General features: G+C 46.7%; 1 protein-coding gene across 1 annotated transcript; it reads right to left on the reverse strand.

Moving 5' to 3' along the window:
- Nucleotides 1–15,421: 15,421 nt before the first annotated feature.
- Nucleotides 15,422–17,013, reverse strand: LOC132461288 (nematocyst expressed protein 3-like). The gene is made up of 3 exons (XM_060056332.1): nucleotides 16,546–17,013; nucleotides 16,280–16,405; nucleotides 15,422–15,836 (listed from the first exon to the last, which is right to left on the reverse strand). Exons 1-3 carry the CDS (start codon nucleotides 16,841–16,843, stop codon nucleotides 15,589–15,591), a joined length of 672 nt encoding a protein of 223 aa, XP_059912315.1. The 5' UTR covers nucleotides 16,844–17,013; the 3' UTR covers nucleotides 15,422–15,588.
- Between the last annotated feature and the right edge of the window lie 364 nt (nucleotides 17,014–17,377).

Here is a 17,377-nt window from a genome sequence, read left to right on the forward strand (position 1 = left end):
GGGATATGCCCCCAGGTTAAATTGAGGGTCTCCCCACAGTTGAGACTTCCATAAGTGGGTGGAAGCGGTTTCCTACGATCCAGCCATTGTCCGACTCTATCGGCACTGACCATATTTGGTTCCGCGTAGTAGCTGCAGACTAGACTGCAGCTACTACGCGAAACCAAACTGGTCAGATAGAGTCGGGCATTGGCTGAGCAATTGATCTTAAAGATTTTAAGATCAATTGCTCCATGTTCATTAACTTGCACGTCTGCCTAAATGAAAGGGAAAGGGGAAAATGTTCTTTTTCAGATGAAAATGTATAACATTTCTGAAAAGTAAAAAAAAAAACTACAATGGTACAGCTCAAACGGGCAGTCATGGGTAAGCGGTTAGGGTGTCAGACTTGTATCCCAGAGGCATAAATGCAATTTCGTTGTGTGCAGTGTTCACTTGCGTGCTGTGGAGTGCTGTGTCACAATGACAATGGGAGTTGGAGTTTCCCAATGGGCTTTCACACGTTTCACACAAATGTGCTTTTTTTCTGGGAACTGCTGTACCTATTGGTTCAGGCTGTGTTTACAATCATTGCTTCTGTTACAATATAGAGCATTGCCTGCTCTATATTCAACTGAGCCAGGTCAAATTCAACCTCAATCCATCTATCACACATGTAAGCAGCCTGAGAGCTTGTTGGAAAGTGTACCACTGTGTGTGCCTAAAGGTGTTCATAACTGTTTTGCCAGCATAAAGAGTAGTAGGCTAAAAGTAGGCTAAAGGAAAAACATGTAGGCCTATCCTACTGTGAGGGTTATAATTCATGCCAAGCTTGAGGTCAGTTGTTTGACGCCAAAAGCTTGGTGTTGGGCCAACGATGGACCAACAGTGGGTTGAAATGTTTAGAAAGTGATGAGCCTGTGACTTACAAAAAAATTCCTCTAACTCGTGATTTTTTACGTCGGCTTTCTGACCAAACGCCAACGCTTGCTGCTGCTTGAGGTTGGGCCAACGATGGCCCGAGGGTGGTTTGACGCCAAAGCTTGTTGTTGGGCCAACGATGGCCCGACAATGTTTTGACGAAGTCGGAGATTAAAAAATACATTCAGACCGACTAAATAGTAAAGGGAAATGTTTAATTCCACAGCGCTGAGTTAAAATGTATAGGAATTGATCAGCCTGTGACTTTTTCTAACTCGTGATTTTTTACGTCGGATTTCCTGCTGCGGAAGCCGAGGTTGGCATGAGGGCGGCCCAACGTTGGAATTCCACCGCTAACCTTTCCAACCAGTCGCCAACCAATGCCGCAGTTGGGCCAACGTGTGCTTGCTATCTGGGTAAATGAGTCTGTCCATTCTGGGTTGAAAGCTGTTTTCGCGGTCCACTTTTCTCTTCTTAGAGAGCGCCATGTGTAGTTATTTTTCTGTCTCCGGCTCACTCTGTCTCTTTTCTGTCTCGCTCTATTTATCACTGTTCTCCCGCTGTCTTTCTCACTCTTCTCCCGCTGTATTACTCACTCTTCTCCCGCTGTCTTAGTTTCTCACTCTTCTCCCGCTGTCTTTCTCACTCTTCTCCCGCTGTCTAATCTGACTTCTTTCTCTGTAATTCTCGCACTTCTCTCTGTCATCTTTCGCATGAACGCTCACTGTCTGTGAGTCAGGCAGCCTGCGCCGGGAATGCACACATTCGATTGGCTGAGTAGCATCACGTGGGATGGCTTAACTCGAATGCAATTGGGTCAATGGATTTCCTGATTCCCTAAACCAGTACCGTAATGTCTAGAAACACTGCGCCGGTCAAAATAGAAGCGCCCCGTCAAAATTAAAAATATTTGAATAATTGAGACTATAGGTCCGGGTCCGTATAGGACGGCGTCTGGGTCCGGACCCGGACCGCTGTCCGCCTGTTAGTGACCCCCGCTCTAGGCTATCCATTAGGCTACATATTACGAGGTGGGCCTGTTGTTTGAATCCCAAAATGTCAATCTAATTAACGTGGTCAGAAAGGTAGGCCTAAGTAACAGTCCCATTGTTACGGTTGCGGACTGACGCCCCGCCCTCATGGGTAAAATCCTCAGTTTGTCGACACTCATGCAAATGATAATGTGTTTTCCCCGCGTGTGATTTGTTTACCATTATGTTAATTTAGATGTGCCTTTCCCCGGACGTGATTGGCTGCTGCATCGGAGGGCCGAGGATCCGGGAGGATAAAAGACGGGCGAGCTCAACATTCACGGCAGCTTGTCTTGGATATGCAGCTGGCCATATTGGGTCTAATGGTTATTTGTTTGATTGAGGATCTTGCTTGCTACATGGGAACTGGGCCTGAGTTTTGTTAGATGTTATCGAACACCGACTCGCAGCTATACTTTTTGTTAAAAACACTAGACGCAGGGGTGCTGTTCCACTCATGTATTTTGGGAGCTTCTTCTTGGTTATATTCATTTCTTTGATTTGGACAGCACCCAATGGTCCTTTTCCTTTTGTACTTTTGCCTCCTCTGTTTGTGTTAAATTGGTTACCCCATGCTCCGGGCTAAATAAACAACTTCCAGTTAACCAAAGACATCTGGTTTTATGTTGCCACCCCTTCCCCTAGCGGGGGACGTATGACCCATTGATTCACAAAAGACTACAAAAAGCGAGATAGAGTTTGATTTCAGACTCAGGCCTGACTTCCTAGCACTGTAACCTGCAGGGTGTTCGGCTCATCGGTTTTCTTCTGGGAACAGTAGCAGTTCGCCCGAATTGCTACTTCCAAATTAACTAAATCTGACACTGCAGTAGGAGAGGGAAAGATTAACACACCATACAGCAAAATGTATGGGCATTGGTAGCCTATGACAGCCACCCAGCCACTATGTTCTGACAGTAGCCTGGAGCTAATCTGACATGCTATCGACACTTACATGTACGGTAGGCAGTGCCTACCTACCGATACCAAACATCTTGGGGTTCGTCAGGCAAAGTTTCAGAGACACTCAAGTTAAATATGTATTCCTAGCGGTGTAAATATTTTGCGATTAATTAAAAAGGATAGGTTTTAACTGACATGTATTACACTTAGTGCTATCTGTCACAGTCAAGCTACACAGTGTCAACAGAATTAAAACACTTACCTCTGTCATTAAAAATGTACTTCTCCCAGAAGAACTTATATCCCTTACGTAGTTTGGATGTTTTGACACGCGAGTGTTGATTTACGATCCTAAGGACGTCGTACGACAATTTAGGTAGGTTGGAGATAGACTTGGTCCAAAGCTATCGATCTGCCTCCGCCATGGTAAACAGCTTAGCTAAGCTAAGCGGAAGAGCCGTTACCCTACTCGGCGAGCTTCTTCCGGTCTTCAATTGTTGCGTGACATTGGCCTATTACTATACATAGCCACAGCCAAGCAGGACCCAACATACAAGCTGCATTTCATACTCCAGCCACAGATGGCAGCACCTTTAGACAGGTGAGGAAGCCGGAGCCAATACTTCACATAGACCACGCCTGCGTCACAGGCCACGCCTACTTGATACAAACCAGAGCGGGAGTCAGATTTGAGGTCAGAAACATATGGCAGCCCCGTTGAGATCCCTGGGGGCTGGAAGATAGCCCTGTGGTATTTTTCTCCACGCGTGTTAAATAGAATTCCCCTCCTTTTGCTTCATAGTTATCAATCCGAAATGCTTTAAAAGCGATCCGGATTGGACTACTTTATTCAAGAACACGACAAAGTGATTCGGAATTACAAGCAAAAATGAAGATCTTGAATCGTCTTTGATTTCAGAACAGATGAAGTAAGGTAAAAGTTAAGATTAAGCCAATAAAGTCAGTAGCCTAGTGCTACCCATGCTAACATGACTGTGAAGCTTTCGCTCAAACTTAAAAACATACCAAAGAAGCTTTCAGTTGTCACCGGCACTCCAAATGTAAAACTGACATTTACAAATATGCAGCAATAGTCAGAGAAGTACTTGGGGATGTGTTTTTTTAAATTTATATTTACCATCAATATAGCAATTGCTGCTGTCGTCCCATAGAAGAACATGACGATGTTTGGAAGCTGCCCCCACATAGCCACAAGGAAGCAGGATCGAAAACACAAGCTGCATTACCTCCACATAGCCACATGCGAGCAAGATCGAACACATAAGCTGTTATTACTATATATAGCCACAAGGGGAGCAGGACCCTACATACAAGCTGCAATAACGATAGTTATGTTATTATAACTCTAGTTCTATGATTGTAGGCTGAAAATTCAAACTATGCACCTATCAGCGTGGGCACCGCCCACATTTCCCCACGGTATCGTGTCTATATAACGCGGTGTATACCGTCGCTTATCCTCCACGCTTTTCTTTCAGCATTTGGAGGGTACAGCAGGTGGGAAACTAGACGGCTACGCCTACAATCATAGAACTAGAGTTATGTGAACACGCCGTCCGACCGCCACCCTACAGCCACCGGGCTGAGGGGGGGAAAGAGGCAACATGGAGGAACGCACCACAAGTGTAGGACGCAGGTGGCCTAAGGAATATCGCTCTTCAGGTACCATGTACTGCCGTTCGGCCGAACGGTCTTTACTTTTTTCTTTATTATTATTTGGGAAGGAAAAAGTCGGAGCCAGCTTCCGGAACTTCCCGGTCCGTGGCGCTGCTCTACCCGTCTGCGGTGGCGGCGGCTGCGGCACCCGGGCTGGAGTCGGAGGCGGTCCTCTGGAACGCTGGGACCGGCCTGGACTCCGCTTCCTCCCGGCCTGCTGGTGGGAGGAGCCCGTGAGAATCGCCCCGAACCGGGAATGATTCTCACGGACAGACTGCTGGTGCGCGAGAACCTCTGAGAACCGGGGACCAAATAGGCCATCCGGCGCTAGTGGACCCTGGACCAGGCTGGCCCGCTCCCGTTCCGGCACCGCAGTGTCGGGAGAGCCATATGACTAGCCGAAACGGCTATCGGCTGGCATAGCTGGAGGATGGCGCTGGAAAAGTGGGAAACCGCCAGCCATCTTGCAGCTTCCTCCGGGCCGTAGGCCTCCCTGTCAGCCGACAAGGAGACCATGGCGGAGGAGAGCAAGGCGATGTTGTTGACCACCACCGCAGATTGAGAGGCACAAACGAACACCTTGTCCGTTAGGCCGACAATCTGCTTTTGGAGGCGGTCGGGGGGCAGCGGCTTTTTGTTAGGGCGCCGTTCGGCGCCCGGACAGAGAAGCGCTGCCAGGGGAGGCTCCGGCGAGCGATCCCCTCCGCCTGAGTATTGACCCAACCCTCCGCGTTGGTGAAATCCGTGTAAGATTTCACCGGGGCCTTCAGGGTAGAAGGGTCCCCACCGGCAGCACTGAAAAAGTGCTGCACAGGCGGGAACAAGGGGCACTGGGTAACCCGTCGGGAAGAAGATGGGGTGCGAAAGCACTCGCCCTGCATATCGTCAGATATGGGGGAGAGAGGCGGGGCCGGCACCGGAATCCCTTTGATGGCCGCCGCCTCACCCATGATGTCCCCGAAGACGTCGTCCATGGAAACGGCGTCGGCGGCATCGTGGTAGTCAGGGCTGACCCTGAACAGGTCAATGGTGTCAGCCAGGTCCACCGCAGGGGAGAAGTAGAGATGCCTGGAGAGGACCCCCTCTTCAGGCAGCTCCCGGCAGGCGACACAGGGCGCCATAGCAGCCGCGGCGTGGTCGGCACCGAAAACACGCCACGTGCCCGTCACCCGGTGCCAGGGAGGCGGGACAGGAGGCGCATAGGAGTCCTGAGAAGGACCTAGCCCCAGGAGCGCTCTCAGGTGGCCCTGAAAAGGGCAGTTTGTCCGAGGCCTCTCCCGAGCCGCTGCCACCGGCTTGGGAGATCCGTTGTTCTGCTGTAGAAGTCTTCTTCTGGTAGTATCTCAATCCTTATCGCTGATAAGCACAAGTGCTGAAAGAAAAGGGAGGATGAGCGACGGTATACACCGCGTTATATAGACACGATACCGTGGGGAAATGTGGGCGGTGCCCACGCTGATAGGTGCATAGTTTGAATTTTCAGCGCGCGCAAACGCGCGCACGGGACAAGCCCATAAGGCGAAGCCTAGACGAAATAGAACTACTCCAGCCATAGATGACTGTACATTTAGACAGGTGAGGAAGGCGGAGCCAATACGTCACATAGGCCACGCCTACTTGATACAAACCAGAGGGAGTCAGATTTGAGGTCAGAAACACATGGCAGCCCGGAGTTCCTAGATAGACACGAAGGTCTGCTGTTTGTCGCTCACACGCGTGTTAGATACAATTTCCTTCCTTTTGCTTCATAGTTACCATACCGAAACACTTTAACAAATAAAGTGAGTTAAAAGCGATCCGTATTGGACTACTTTCTTCAAGAACACAACAATTTGGCAGAGGTGGAAAGAGTACTAAAATATTTTACTCAAGTACAAGTACTGTTACTCTGTTGAAATTGTACTCAAGTACGAGTAAATTTACCGGTCAAAAAATCTACTCAAGTAAAAGTAAAAAGTAAATAATTTAAAATGTACTTTAAGTAAAAGTAAAAAGTTACTTTTTTACAATCAGTGTTTTCTGCCTCTACTGTGATGTGCAAAAGCCCACCTGGGAAATCGAAAGCCCACCTGGCAAATTCCCATTGTCATTGTGACACAGCACACAAGCATTTAATATGCTTTCTGGCCTGATGGATGCATTTGGTAGGACGGATAACGGCAGGTTAGCAAGCTAACGTGCTTATACTATTATTAGCCAACTGAATAAGCACATTAGTGGGCATAGTTCTAGCTAACTGCCGTCACAGTGCCAACAGGTTGCTACTTCAATATTGTATTACAGTATTAGCAGTACCATACACAGTTTTCGGGATATGGCTAGCTTGTTGTCAGTTTAAACCTGGAAAGGCACGAGAAACATGACTTACCTCAACGTGCTTTCGGAGATTCAACGTCGAATTCTTGTAAGCTGATATGTTGGACTTCTTCGGCACACATAGTTTACATTGCATGATATAGCTTTCTCCACGTTTCTCCACGAAGCTGAACATGTTTTCAAGATAGGGCCAGGGGTGCACTAGGTTAGAGGATGAACGGCTCGTGTTGGTCTCCTCTGAAGTAGCAGGTGAATCTCCATCGTCTGCCTCCATGTCAGCCATCATCGTTTGAGTGAGAGACAGATCGTACGCGCCAACACTCTTTATAAAAGAACTAGGTTCTACGCTAGAATTCTAGAGCTGCCGGCGTGCAGGGGCACAACGTTCAGTTTTTTACATCCCATAATTCATTACCAAAACACGTTTTTTTTGTTTCAGTGAGATTTTTTTTTACTCAGTAACGCTTGTGCTTTAAAATGTACCGAAGTACATTACTCCAAAGAAAATGTACTTAAGTAAAAGTAAAATTACACATTTTAAAAAGTAGTTAAAAAAGTACAAGTCCACAAAAAAGCTACTCAATTACAGTAACGCGAGTAATGTAATTCGTTACTTTCCACCTCTGCAATATGGTGACCCCGTACGTGATTCTGAGAAAAGCTGAGGCCCGGAGACGCGCTGCCACCGCGACGCTCAACAACTCTTCCACATGTCGCGTTTTTGAAGAAAGTAGTCAAATCCTTGGTCGCTTTTAACTCACTTTAATTATTATAATTATTAATTATTATTATTTAATTAATTAATTATAATTATTAAAGTATTTCGGTATGGTAACTATGAAGCAAAAGGGAGGGAATTGTATCCAAGACGCGTGTGAGCAATATATATCGAAGAGCTACGTCGAGCCCCGGGCTTACTGTGCGTTCACACCAAATGCGACGGGGCGACAGGATCCCATACAAAGTGAACGTATAGATGCGTATCGGGCGAATTTTTCACGACAGAAAACCGGCGTTTGAAGTTTTGATTTGTCACGCCACACTTTCGCCGTGCACAGGCGAACGCAACGCGTTCACGAGGATTTGTGGCGCGACAAATTCGCTCGAGTTGAAATATTTCAACTTTGATGTGAATTTCCCGTGATGACAGCCAATCAGCGTTCAACCGTCAAACTCAGTGCATCGCAGTCCGGGGTGAACTGCAGCATGGAGGAGAAAATGAATGTTGCCGTTTGCGACTCCCGGAGCTCTATATATAATATAATATAATATTTGTGTATATATAATATCACAGCTCTGTGCGCCTCCGGATGTATGTAGCGCGGGGGGCTCTCATAGGGATTGGGCTTCTCGGGGTTTGTTTACCTGTTTACCGGCGTTGCTATGTTTCCGGTCTTGTGTGTTCCAACGGTTTATTAGGTAGGCCTTTCTAATAAATCTCTGTCTAATCAATACTTCATTCACTGCCTCTTCCGTGGCTGGCGTAGTTATTGCAGCTTATATGTTCGATCCTGCTTCCTAGTGGCTATGTGAGGGTAATGCAGCTTGTGTGTTCGATCCTGCTTCCTAGTGGCTATGTGGGGTAGTGGTGGATTTAATGAATCGTTTCCGTGACCCAGTTTCACGTGATTCAGTTCGCCAAGAGGAATCGATTCACCGGGAACTCGACTGAACTGGGAGGAGTCATTCGCGAATCAGCCTAGTTTCCGGTAGCGGTGAATCGCATCATGGAATGCACGCCACTGCAAGGTTCTCAGCTGAGTCAGTCAGACTCATTGGAGTTAGTGCTATCGGAAACTCGTTTGTTCGTTCAGTTGAGTTTCCGGTGAATCGAATGGCGAACGAGAGAAACTAACCGGTTCGGTTCGTTCGTCCTAAAGACTCGTTCATTGGAACCGGTTTGTGAACGAACGAGCCAACACTAATGTGGGGGCAGCTTTTGTGCTTAAAATAACACACAGGCGCCACAAATCAGGTAACCAGAGCCTATTGTCGTAAAGACTGAATCTGCATAGGATTAGTTATAGGAACACTTAGGTGTAAGAGGTGTTTGAGCCACCGTCTGGTCGCGGCACTCCGCAGTCCCGACCCTGGGATTACAAAAGCATAACAGACGTGTAGCTGAACGGTCGCGGAGAACTCTGAAGGAGATTTAATTAAAATAATCATATTGAAGAAGCAAAGGACCAGAATTGTATTAATGGGAATGTTGATAGACTGTATCCATCCCATAATAATAATAATAATAATACATTTAATTTAGAGGCGCCTTTCAAGACACCCAAGGTCACCTTACAGAGCATATAGTCATCATACATTTTTTAAAAAACAATACATTGTGGAAAAATAAATAAATAAATAAATAAACATAAGCAATAAAACAAGACAAAACAAAAAAAACAATCAAAACAGTGATCAGTTAGACGTTGTGTGCGAGTTTGAACAGGTGAGTTTTGAGTTGTGACCATATAGGCCCAATATTTGTACCGTGAGGAGAAATAACAACCACAACCGTTTTTTGTGTCGTGAGGAGATATAACAACCGCGAATGTTAGTATCGTGATGATGCATAATAATCACGAATCGTGAGGAGACATACCAACCACGAATGTTTGTACCGTGAGGAGAATACTCACTATATATATATATCGACGAGAATCCATCATTGCTCTGAACATTTAAGTTAAACGCCGTCACCAAACAATACGGCAGATCGCGAGCGCCTCCGGTCTAGAATAAATAGGCCATCCCGTTGTATCCCCGGTTGCATATTCTCACATTGGTTTGGGATTCATATCCTTGGAAGTAGTAAGATATGCTTATATTAATTATTGAGTGTGAATGCAAGATAAACTCCTAACACCAAGGTGAAAAGCCACTGTGCATGAATGTAAGTATTCTGGCATTGGTGTGGCTATGTGGAGGTGATGCAGCTTATGAGTTTGATCCTGCTTCCTTGTGGCTATGTGGGGGCAGCTTATGTGCTTAAAATGCGTAACACATGCTATCCGGAGCTATTGCTATCTGACCATAACCTTAACCGATAACCTTAGGCCACGTTTATACGTAGCAGGGTAATTATAGAAACAAATATTTCCCCCCAGAGTTTTTTTTAGAAATTATCGTTTTCTGTGATAAAAACCGCGTGGAAATATCTGCGTTTTCCCTTCGTGTAAATGGGGCCTTAACCTGCATCATTCCCCGTTGCACATGTTCTGTTAGGATGTGTTTGCATCCTTTACGGGGTCTTAATTAGGAATCAACAACATAGCCTATACATTTTGGCTTTGAAAGAAACAACGTCCGCAAGTTTATGGTGAATAGCTGTGTACACATAATGCAGGACAGTAGGTCGAAAAGTAACCACATTTCTACATTTTCTGTGGGAAATTACCTTGACACCTTTTTAATCTCTTCATGGTTTCTGCTTTAATTCCACTGTCCTGTTAAAAACTTAGCAAGGCTTCAAATTCTCTCTCTCCATTGCAGTTAGAAATCATGAAGTTCTGGCTAGCAATGAACGGGGCCTGCCCGTAATTCCGACGTCTCAATGTTCCGAAATATTTCCCATTAGATCGACATGCCACTATTCTGACGGTTCAATGTTCCGAAAACGAAACCCATTGGTCCGAAGGTCCGTTAGTCCGACTTTTAAAATAGGAGGCGCATTAGGCCGACGGTTCAATATGCCGAATAGGAAAAAGAGTTTCATACCTCGCTCGCTCCCTCTCCCTCTCTGTGTGTGTGTGTGTGTGTGTGTGTGTGTGTGTGTGTGTGTGTAAGTGAAGCGTTGTCTTTTTACCCTCCAAAATTCATCGTGAACGTGATATGTAGGCCTAGGTTGTATTTTGGAGACGGAGAGAGAGAGTGAAAGTGAGAGCGAGAGGGAGAGGGAGCGAGCGAGGTATACAACTATTTTTCCTATTCGGCATATTGAACCGTCGGCCTAATGTGCCTCCTTTTCGAAAAGTCGGACTAACGGACCTTCGGACCAATGGGTTTAGTTTTCGGAACATTGAACCGTCGGCATAGTGGCATGTCGATCTAATGGGAAATATTTCGGACCATTGAGACGTCGGAACAATGAGGTGTCGGAATTACGGGCAGGCCCCTAGGATAGTGCGCGAGGTAGCCAGTGCCATCTGGACTGCTTTGGTGGAGGAGGAGATGTCTGTTCCCACGAGGGCGGACTGGAGCAGTTTGGGGAAGCTCTTCGCGATGGCACCCTTGACCTCCCTCCCGCCCGTGTCATTTCCGGCGCAGAGCAGCGGGGGCCACTTCCTCACGTGTTTGTGGGGGATGAGGCGTTCCCACTCATGACCCACCTGCTGCGGCCATTCCCTGGACAACATCACACTCAGGAGAAGCGAGTGTTCAACTACCGCCTCAGCCGGGCTCGTCTGGTAGTGGAATGTGCCTTCGGGATCTTGGCATCTAGGTGGCGCATGCACCGGCGCGTGATTGGCACCAGTCCTGAGGTAGCTGAGGTGTGTGTGAGGGCCACTTGTGTGCTGCACAACTTTCTTGAGAGGAAGATGCTGCAGGGGAGAAGACACGGGGTGAAACCGAACATCGAGCCATCAACTGTTCCTGAAGCCCTGCGTGATGCACCCAGGATGGGCTCCAACAACGCCACCAGACTGACCATCCAGATGCGGGAGGCCTACTGTGCGTTCAACGAGGAGGGTGCAGTGCCATGGCAGCCAAGAGCCTAGCAACACAAAGGCTCTTCAACCAAACAGCTCTTTTAAGAGCTACCCATATCTTAAGAAAAGAAGCATATTCCAACTACACCTGCACCTTTCTATACCTGCGTATACATTGTACATTTGCTCAAGGTTAAGTTTTAAAAGTAAATGTAATAATGATTGATAATGATTTGGTTTTGTTTTTCACAGATGACCCGAGCCAGCTTTCAAGAATCCCTATTGTCTTTCTGCAAGTGTACTGAATAATTATTAATATGCTAATATTAATATAACATAATTCCACTTCCAAATTATAATGTATTATAAAAGGAACACATCACAATCAAAGTAATTTTTTTAATTAAGAACACAGAACAACAAAACGACAGAAACACCATAACTTAACACCATAACAAACATAACCTCACGCACTCAGTCACTCAGTCACTGTCATTCTCCCGAACCTCCCTAACCTGTAGCGCCGCCATATCCGCCCTGGAAACTATTTGGTACACCTCGTACCGCACCATGGCTCTACTGGTACTGGAGAGCCTTCTCATGGCGGGGAAAATCTCGTCCTCAGAGGGTGGCTGTGGCTGCGAGGCAAGTGTAGCCAGCGGCTCCATGAACGCAAGCATGCCCTGCTCAAAAGAGGACATCTCAGGCCTACGTCGCTTCCTACCCCTGCCCTCTTCTTGGGGCTGCACACGCCACTGGCTCCTACCCACAGGTCCACCGTCCGCTGCTGGGGTCGTGGCTGGGGCTGTGGCTGCTTCATCTGCTGCTAGTGCTGGGGGTGACAGCACACCTGCCTCTTCATGTGACCCACGTCCATGCTCCTCTGTCACCGCCATCACCGACACCGGGGATGGGTTACGATGCTGGAGGTTGGAGGTGGTCCCTCTATTTTGGAGGAATGGCGCTAGGAAGCCCATCACCCCCATGTACCTCCATACAGAATGCTTGTCACTGGCCCCTGCCCCACTCCTCTGGGCTTCCTTCTCCTTCACCCTCTCCCTCCGATATCTGTCCCTGAGGGATCTCCACCTCTTCACACATTCAGGCACTGTAAATAAATATATGAAATAAAATTATTGATCACATTACAATCTACTTCATTCTTTTCATTATTATTTTCTGTAAAGACTTAAACATTTTATGTCTATGTACTCTTTATAATCTATGCAGCAGTAGCTATGCTGTAGCTGCTATGTTACGTTTTTGGATTCTGCACTGCATGCACGGTCCAAATCGAATTAATAAATACAGGGATATTGTTTCCAAAACGCATATGTATACAGAAAGTGCATGTTTAAACATGTGTCAGCAATTGCAACTATACATTCTAGGTAGCAGTTAATTAGATATTTTGGAGGATGCTAATGCTGGACCATGCATGCTGTATTGCTAGCAGTCATTCAACACTGATTCATTTGAAAAGTAGTACATACATCGAAAATAATTAGAAAAGAAAGACATATTACCTGTTTCCCCCACCTCCAATGACACATCTTGCCATGCCCGATCTTTTAGTGTGTTGTCCCTGTATGTGTACATGGACTGGTCGTACAAAATTGGGCGAGAACCAACGGCGATTATAAGTTTGTCCTCCATTTTTTAATTAACTTCTCCACCGCTTTCCCGCATCGTCAGAGAGTCGCGTCAGTGCTTAAATTTGCATACGCGATCTGATTGGATGACGGATCCGTCGCTGCCGAAAGAGTTGAACATTTTTCAACTTTTTGACGGAGCCGAGGGCTCCAACGGAACGGACGGATCCACAATGCATTGCGCGTCCGTCCCCATTCAAAGTCAATGGAGATCAGTCAACGGACGGAGGTAGTGGGCACGAGGCGTCAGGCTTCTCCTCCAGATGCTGCTTGAAGTTTCCCTCATCATTGTCATGGCCTCTGAGAGCTAATCCTTGTCTAGCAAGGTACCTCACTGAACTCACAATCTGTACCAGTGCTGACCTGGGTGCCTCTTGTGAACTTTCTGAGATGGCTACAGCTGTGTGAGTTTCACCACTTGCTCCAAGAACTCCGCCTGGATGACGGCCGGTTTCAGCGGTACTTTCGACTGAGTCGGGCCCAGTTCGATGACCTGCTAGCCCGGGTTGGTGCCAGGATCTCCCGTCAGGACACCAACTACAGGCGCTCCATATCAGCTGCGGAGCGCCTGTCTGTCTGTCTCCGGTAAGTTGCGGTTTCATAGCCTAATTACTCTATAACAATCAGCACATTCTGTAGTCAAAAACTATATACATAACGGGGAGAAATTGTTCGGGCGCGTGTTCTGATAGTGCATACATCTATTTCCAATGCACTGTTTATATTTGAGTAGTGACCCATTTATTCAAGCATCGTGCACTATGCTCAACTAAGCACGGGGGAGCATAGGCCATTGTGACATCAGTCAATATTCATTGGGTTAAATTCAACACAAGTCAAACGAAAGCGTGCTGACAACATGGTGATAAAGCAGTTTGCTTTGCACATCTGTTTCCCCTCTTGCACCTACCTGCTATGCATTTCCTGTCAATGCTCCACCCAGTGTTTCAACAGTGTTTTTATTTATTATCTATGGTTTCAACCAAAACTCAAATCTTCATATACATGCATGTCACCAGAGTTTTATATAAACAAAATAAATAAATGCATCATGGCTCCAACATATTCATTCTTGACCTCCTTGTCATGCTTTTGAAAGTAAAATAAGCTGATGCAAATCCACTGTAAACACTAGTCAAGACATATACCTGTGCAGTGATATCAGTGAGATAATTGGCCTACATATTTGGTATACAACAAAAATTCTCAATGAGGCTAAAATAAATTATTCATGTGTTGCAGATTCCTGGCTACTGGCGATTCGTTCCGGACGATAGCCACCAGCTTCCGGGTCGGGTCCTCCACCGTGGCTTCCATCGTGTCCGATGGGGTGACGGCTATATGGGACTGCCTGGTGGAGGAGTTCATGGCTGTGCCCACTACCGAGGACTGGAGGGTGATTGCGCAGCAGTTCGAGGAGCAGTGGAACTTCCCTCTCTGTTGCGGTGCCATCGATGGGAAGCATGTTGTTCTGAAGGCCCCTGCGAACTCCGGTTCGCAGTTCTTCAACTACAAGGGAACATTTTCCATTGTTCTCTTGGCAGTTGTCGACGCAGACAAGTGCTTCCGCATCATCGATGTGGGGGGCTATGGGAGAACCAGTGATGGAGGAATTCTGGCCAACTCTGTTGCTGGCGATCTCAAGCTCCCTGCTGACAGAGTACTGTCAGCGGCTGCGCAGAGAGGACCCCTGCCTCATGTGTTTGTAGCGGACGAGGCCTTTCCGCTACGGACCAACCTCATGAGGCCATTCCCCGGACGCATCCTCCCCCGAGAGCGGCGCGTCTTTAACTACCGACTGTCCCGGGCTCGGTTGGTGGTTGAGAACGCCTTCGGCATCCTCTCCTCCCAGTGGCGGATCTACCGGAGGGTCATCGAGGTCCGTCCTGAGCTGGCGGAGAGATGCGTCAAGGCCACCTGTGTGCTCCACAACCTCCTCCGCAGAACAGCACCAACAGCAGAAGTGAGAGATTGCCTCCCTGTTGGTGTGGTGTTGCCTCTGCCAGGGCTGGGGAGAGTGGCTGCCAACAACACCGGGAGAGAGGCCATCCGGATCCGCGAGACCTTCACCTCCTACTTCTCTGCAGAAGGGACCCTCTCGTGGCATGACACCATCGTATAGTGCAGTGCACAACAACCCCAAAACGGCTCTTTTAAGAGCCACCCACACAAAACAAAAGGGATTCCTTCATTATTATTAAATTGTTATTAAAATTGTTCAATTAAGTAGTGTTATTAAAAATGTATATTTGTGTCCATGCATGCTAGAACTTAAAATCATATATTGAGAGAAGAGTTGTGAGAAATATTTTATTTAAAAAATATAAATAAAAATAAAAATAATAAAAATAACATAGAACAATATAATATAAACAGAACAGAACAATAACAAATGAACAGTTAACAGTGACATCAGCCTAGTTCTTTCCCTGGAGAGATTGTCACCACCACTAGCTAATAAGCTTAAATAGGTTCCAATTGAACGGTGAAATTAGAATGGTCAAATATGATTTTATGGATTTGGAATTTAACGTACTCCAGTACTTCAGGTGGCAATCTATCCAGGGAAGGAACTAGGCCCATGGCAAAGTGCTCATTCCCAGAAAGCGGGGTAGGGGTAGGCACAGAATTATGCCTCTGCAGGGCCTGGAGGATGGCTGTCTGGACAGTATTCCCCTCCGGTACCCTGGCTGCTCTCTTCCTCTTCGTCGCTGTATGGAATGTAAAACACCATCATTTGTAAGTTAGTGCAATACTTCACAAGTGAAAAGCCTGTTGAACATGCATGCGTGTTTGGTTTGAAGTGTTGTAACTTTAACTTATAGTAGTAATTAGGGCTGTCAAATTAACGCGTTCATTTCGATTAATTAATCAGGGGAGGATCAAGAAGTTACGAGAGAGAGAGAGAAGGGAGAGAAACGAACGGTAGGCTATACAGCTGTTTATAAACGGGCATAAAAGTGTCGTATAGGTATGCGATTAATTTAGATGAATTAATCACAGCCTGTAATTAATTTGATACATTTTTTAAATTGCTTGACGGCACTAGTAGTAATCCATAAACCGTCTTCTAATCAGTTAAAGCTTAAACGGTTAGCCATAAACATAGTTGAACCCCTGAAATTAATGCTATACATCTTTGTCCTGTACATACCGCCCTGTGGTCTTGGGGCAGGGGCAGCCTCAGGGACAGGTACACAGGAAGGGCCAGCGGCAGGGACAGGGGCAGGAGCAGGAGCAGCATCAGCGTCCTCTATATCAGACTCACTGCTGGGCTGGTCTATGTTATTGAGAAAGAAGACTTTTTTTTTTGCTTGGATGATATATATCTATATTGCACATTAAAGATAGACAGAATCGTGCCGCACTGTAAATCGTTCCTGTGGCCATAATACAGAAGCTGTACGTGTCTTCACAAACCTGTATTGTGCGATGCTGCTGCCTGCTCAAGCTCCTCATCTTCTCCTGCCCCTGACAGTGGAGTCTCTGGAGCCCCGTCCCCCTCAACCTCCTCTGCCCCCAGAGGTAAATTGCTGCTGGTCTCCCTCGGGGTGACAAAGGGGTCGAGGAAGGACAGGACCCTAGCAAATTTCCACGTGTCCACTCTCCCTGCCGCTGACCCGTTCTTTTTTCCCTCCTTTTCGTTCTTTTTGTGTCTCATGTACCTGTCCCTGAGTGGCTTCCACCTCCTGCGACATACGTCCACTGACAAGAACATATATACATATTAAGTTGTGTAACCTGACAAGCGGGACAGTCTGTTGTAGTAGTATCACTTAATATTACTGCTAACTGGTGCTACAGCTAACCGGCGCTAACTTTTTTCATAGTAGAACACAACCGATAGCTGAAGCCAAGCAAAATACACACACACATTATTCACTGATCTTACCAGGAACGCCAATATCCTCGTCGACCCACGCCCTCTCTGTTTTGTTCCTGTCCCTGTACGACACCATCGTGGTGTCGTACAGGACAGGACGGCCGCACACGGCGACGATGATATTTTGATCCACCTCCATTTCTGTTCGTGTAGTGTCTGTAGTGTTGATCAGCAGAGAAATAGTCCGCCAAGACGTTGAGGTTGCTTAGTAACCAGAGACTCTGTCCATGCAAGTGAACGGAGCGTTCCCCCTTCGTCATAACTATCAAACCAAACATCCTTCACATTCACCGAGCGAACATTATGAAAGTAAAATGCACATTTCTCGCTAGAAATGTTTCCATAAAAGCATTTAATGGCGTAACTATG

This window comes from Gadus macrocephalus, chromosome 7 (genome assembly GCF_031168955.1).
Source record: "Gadus macrocephalus chromosome 7, ASM3116895v1".
Classification (NCBI taxonomy): domain Eukaryota; kingdom Metazoa; phylum Chordata; class Actinopteri; order Gadiformes; family Gadidae; genus Gadus; species Gadus macrocephalus.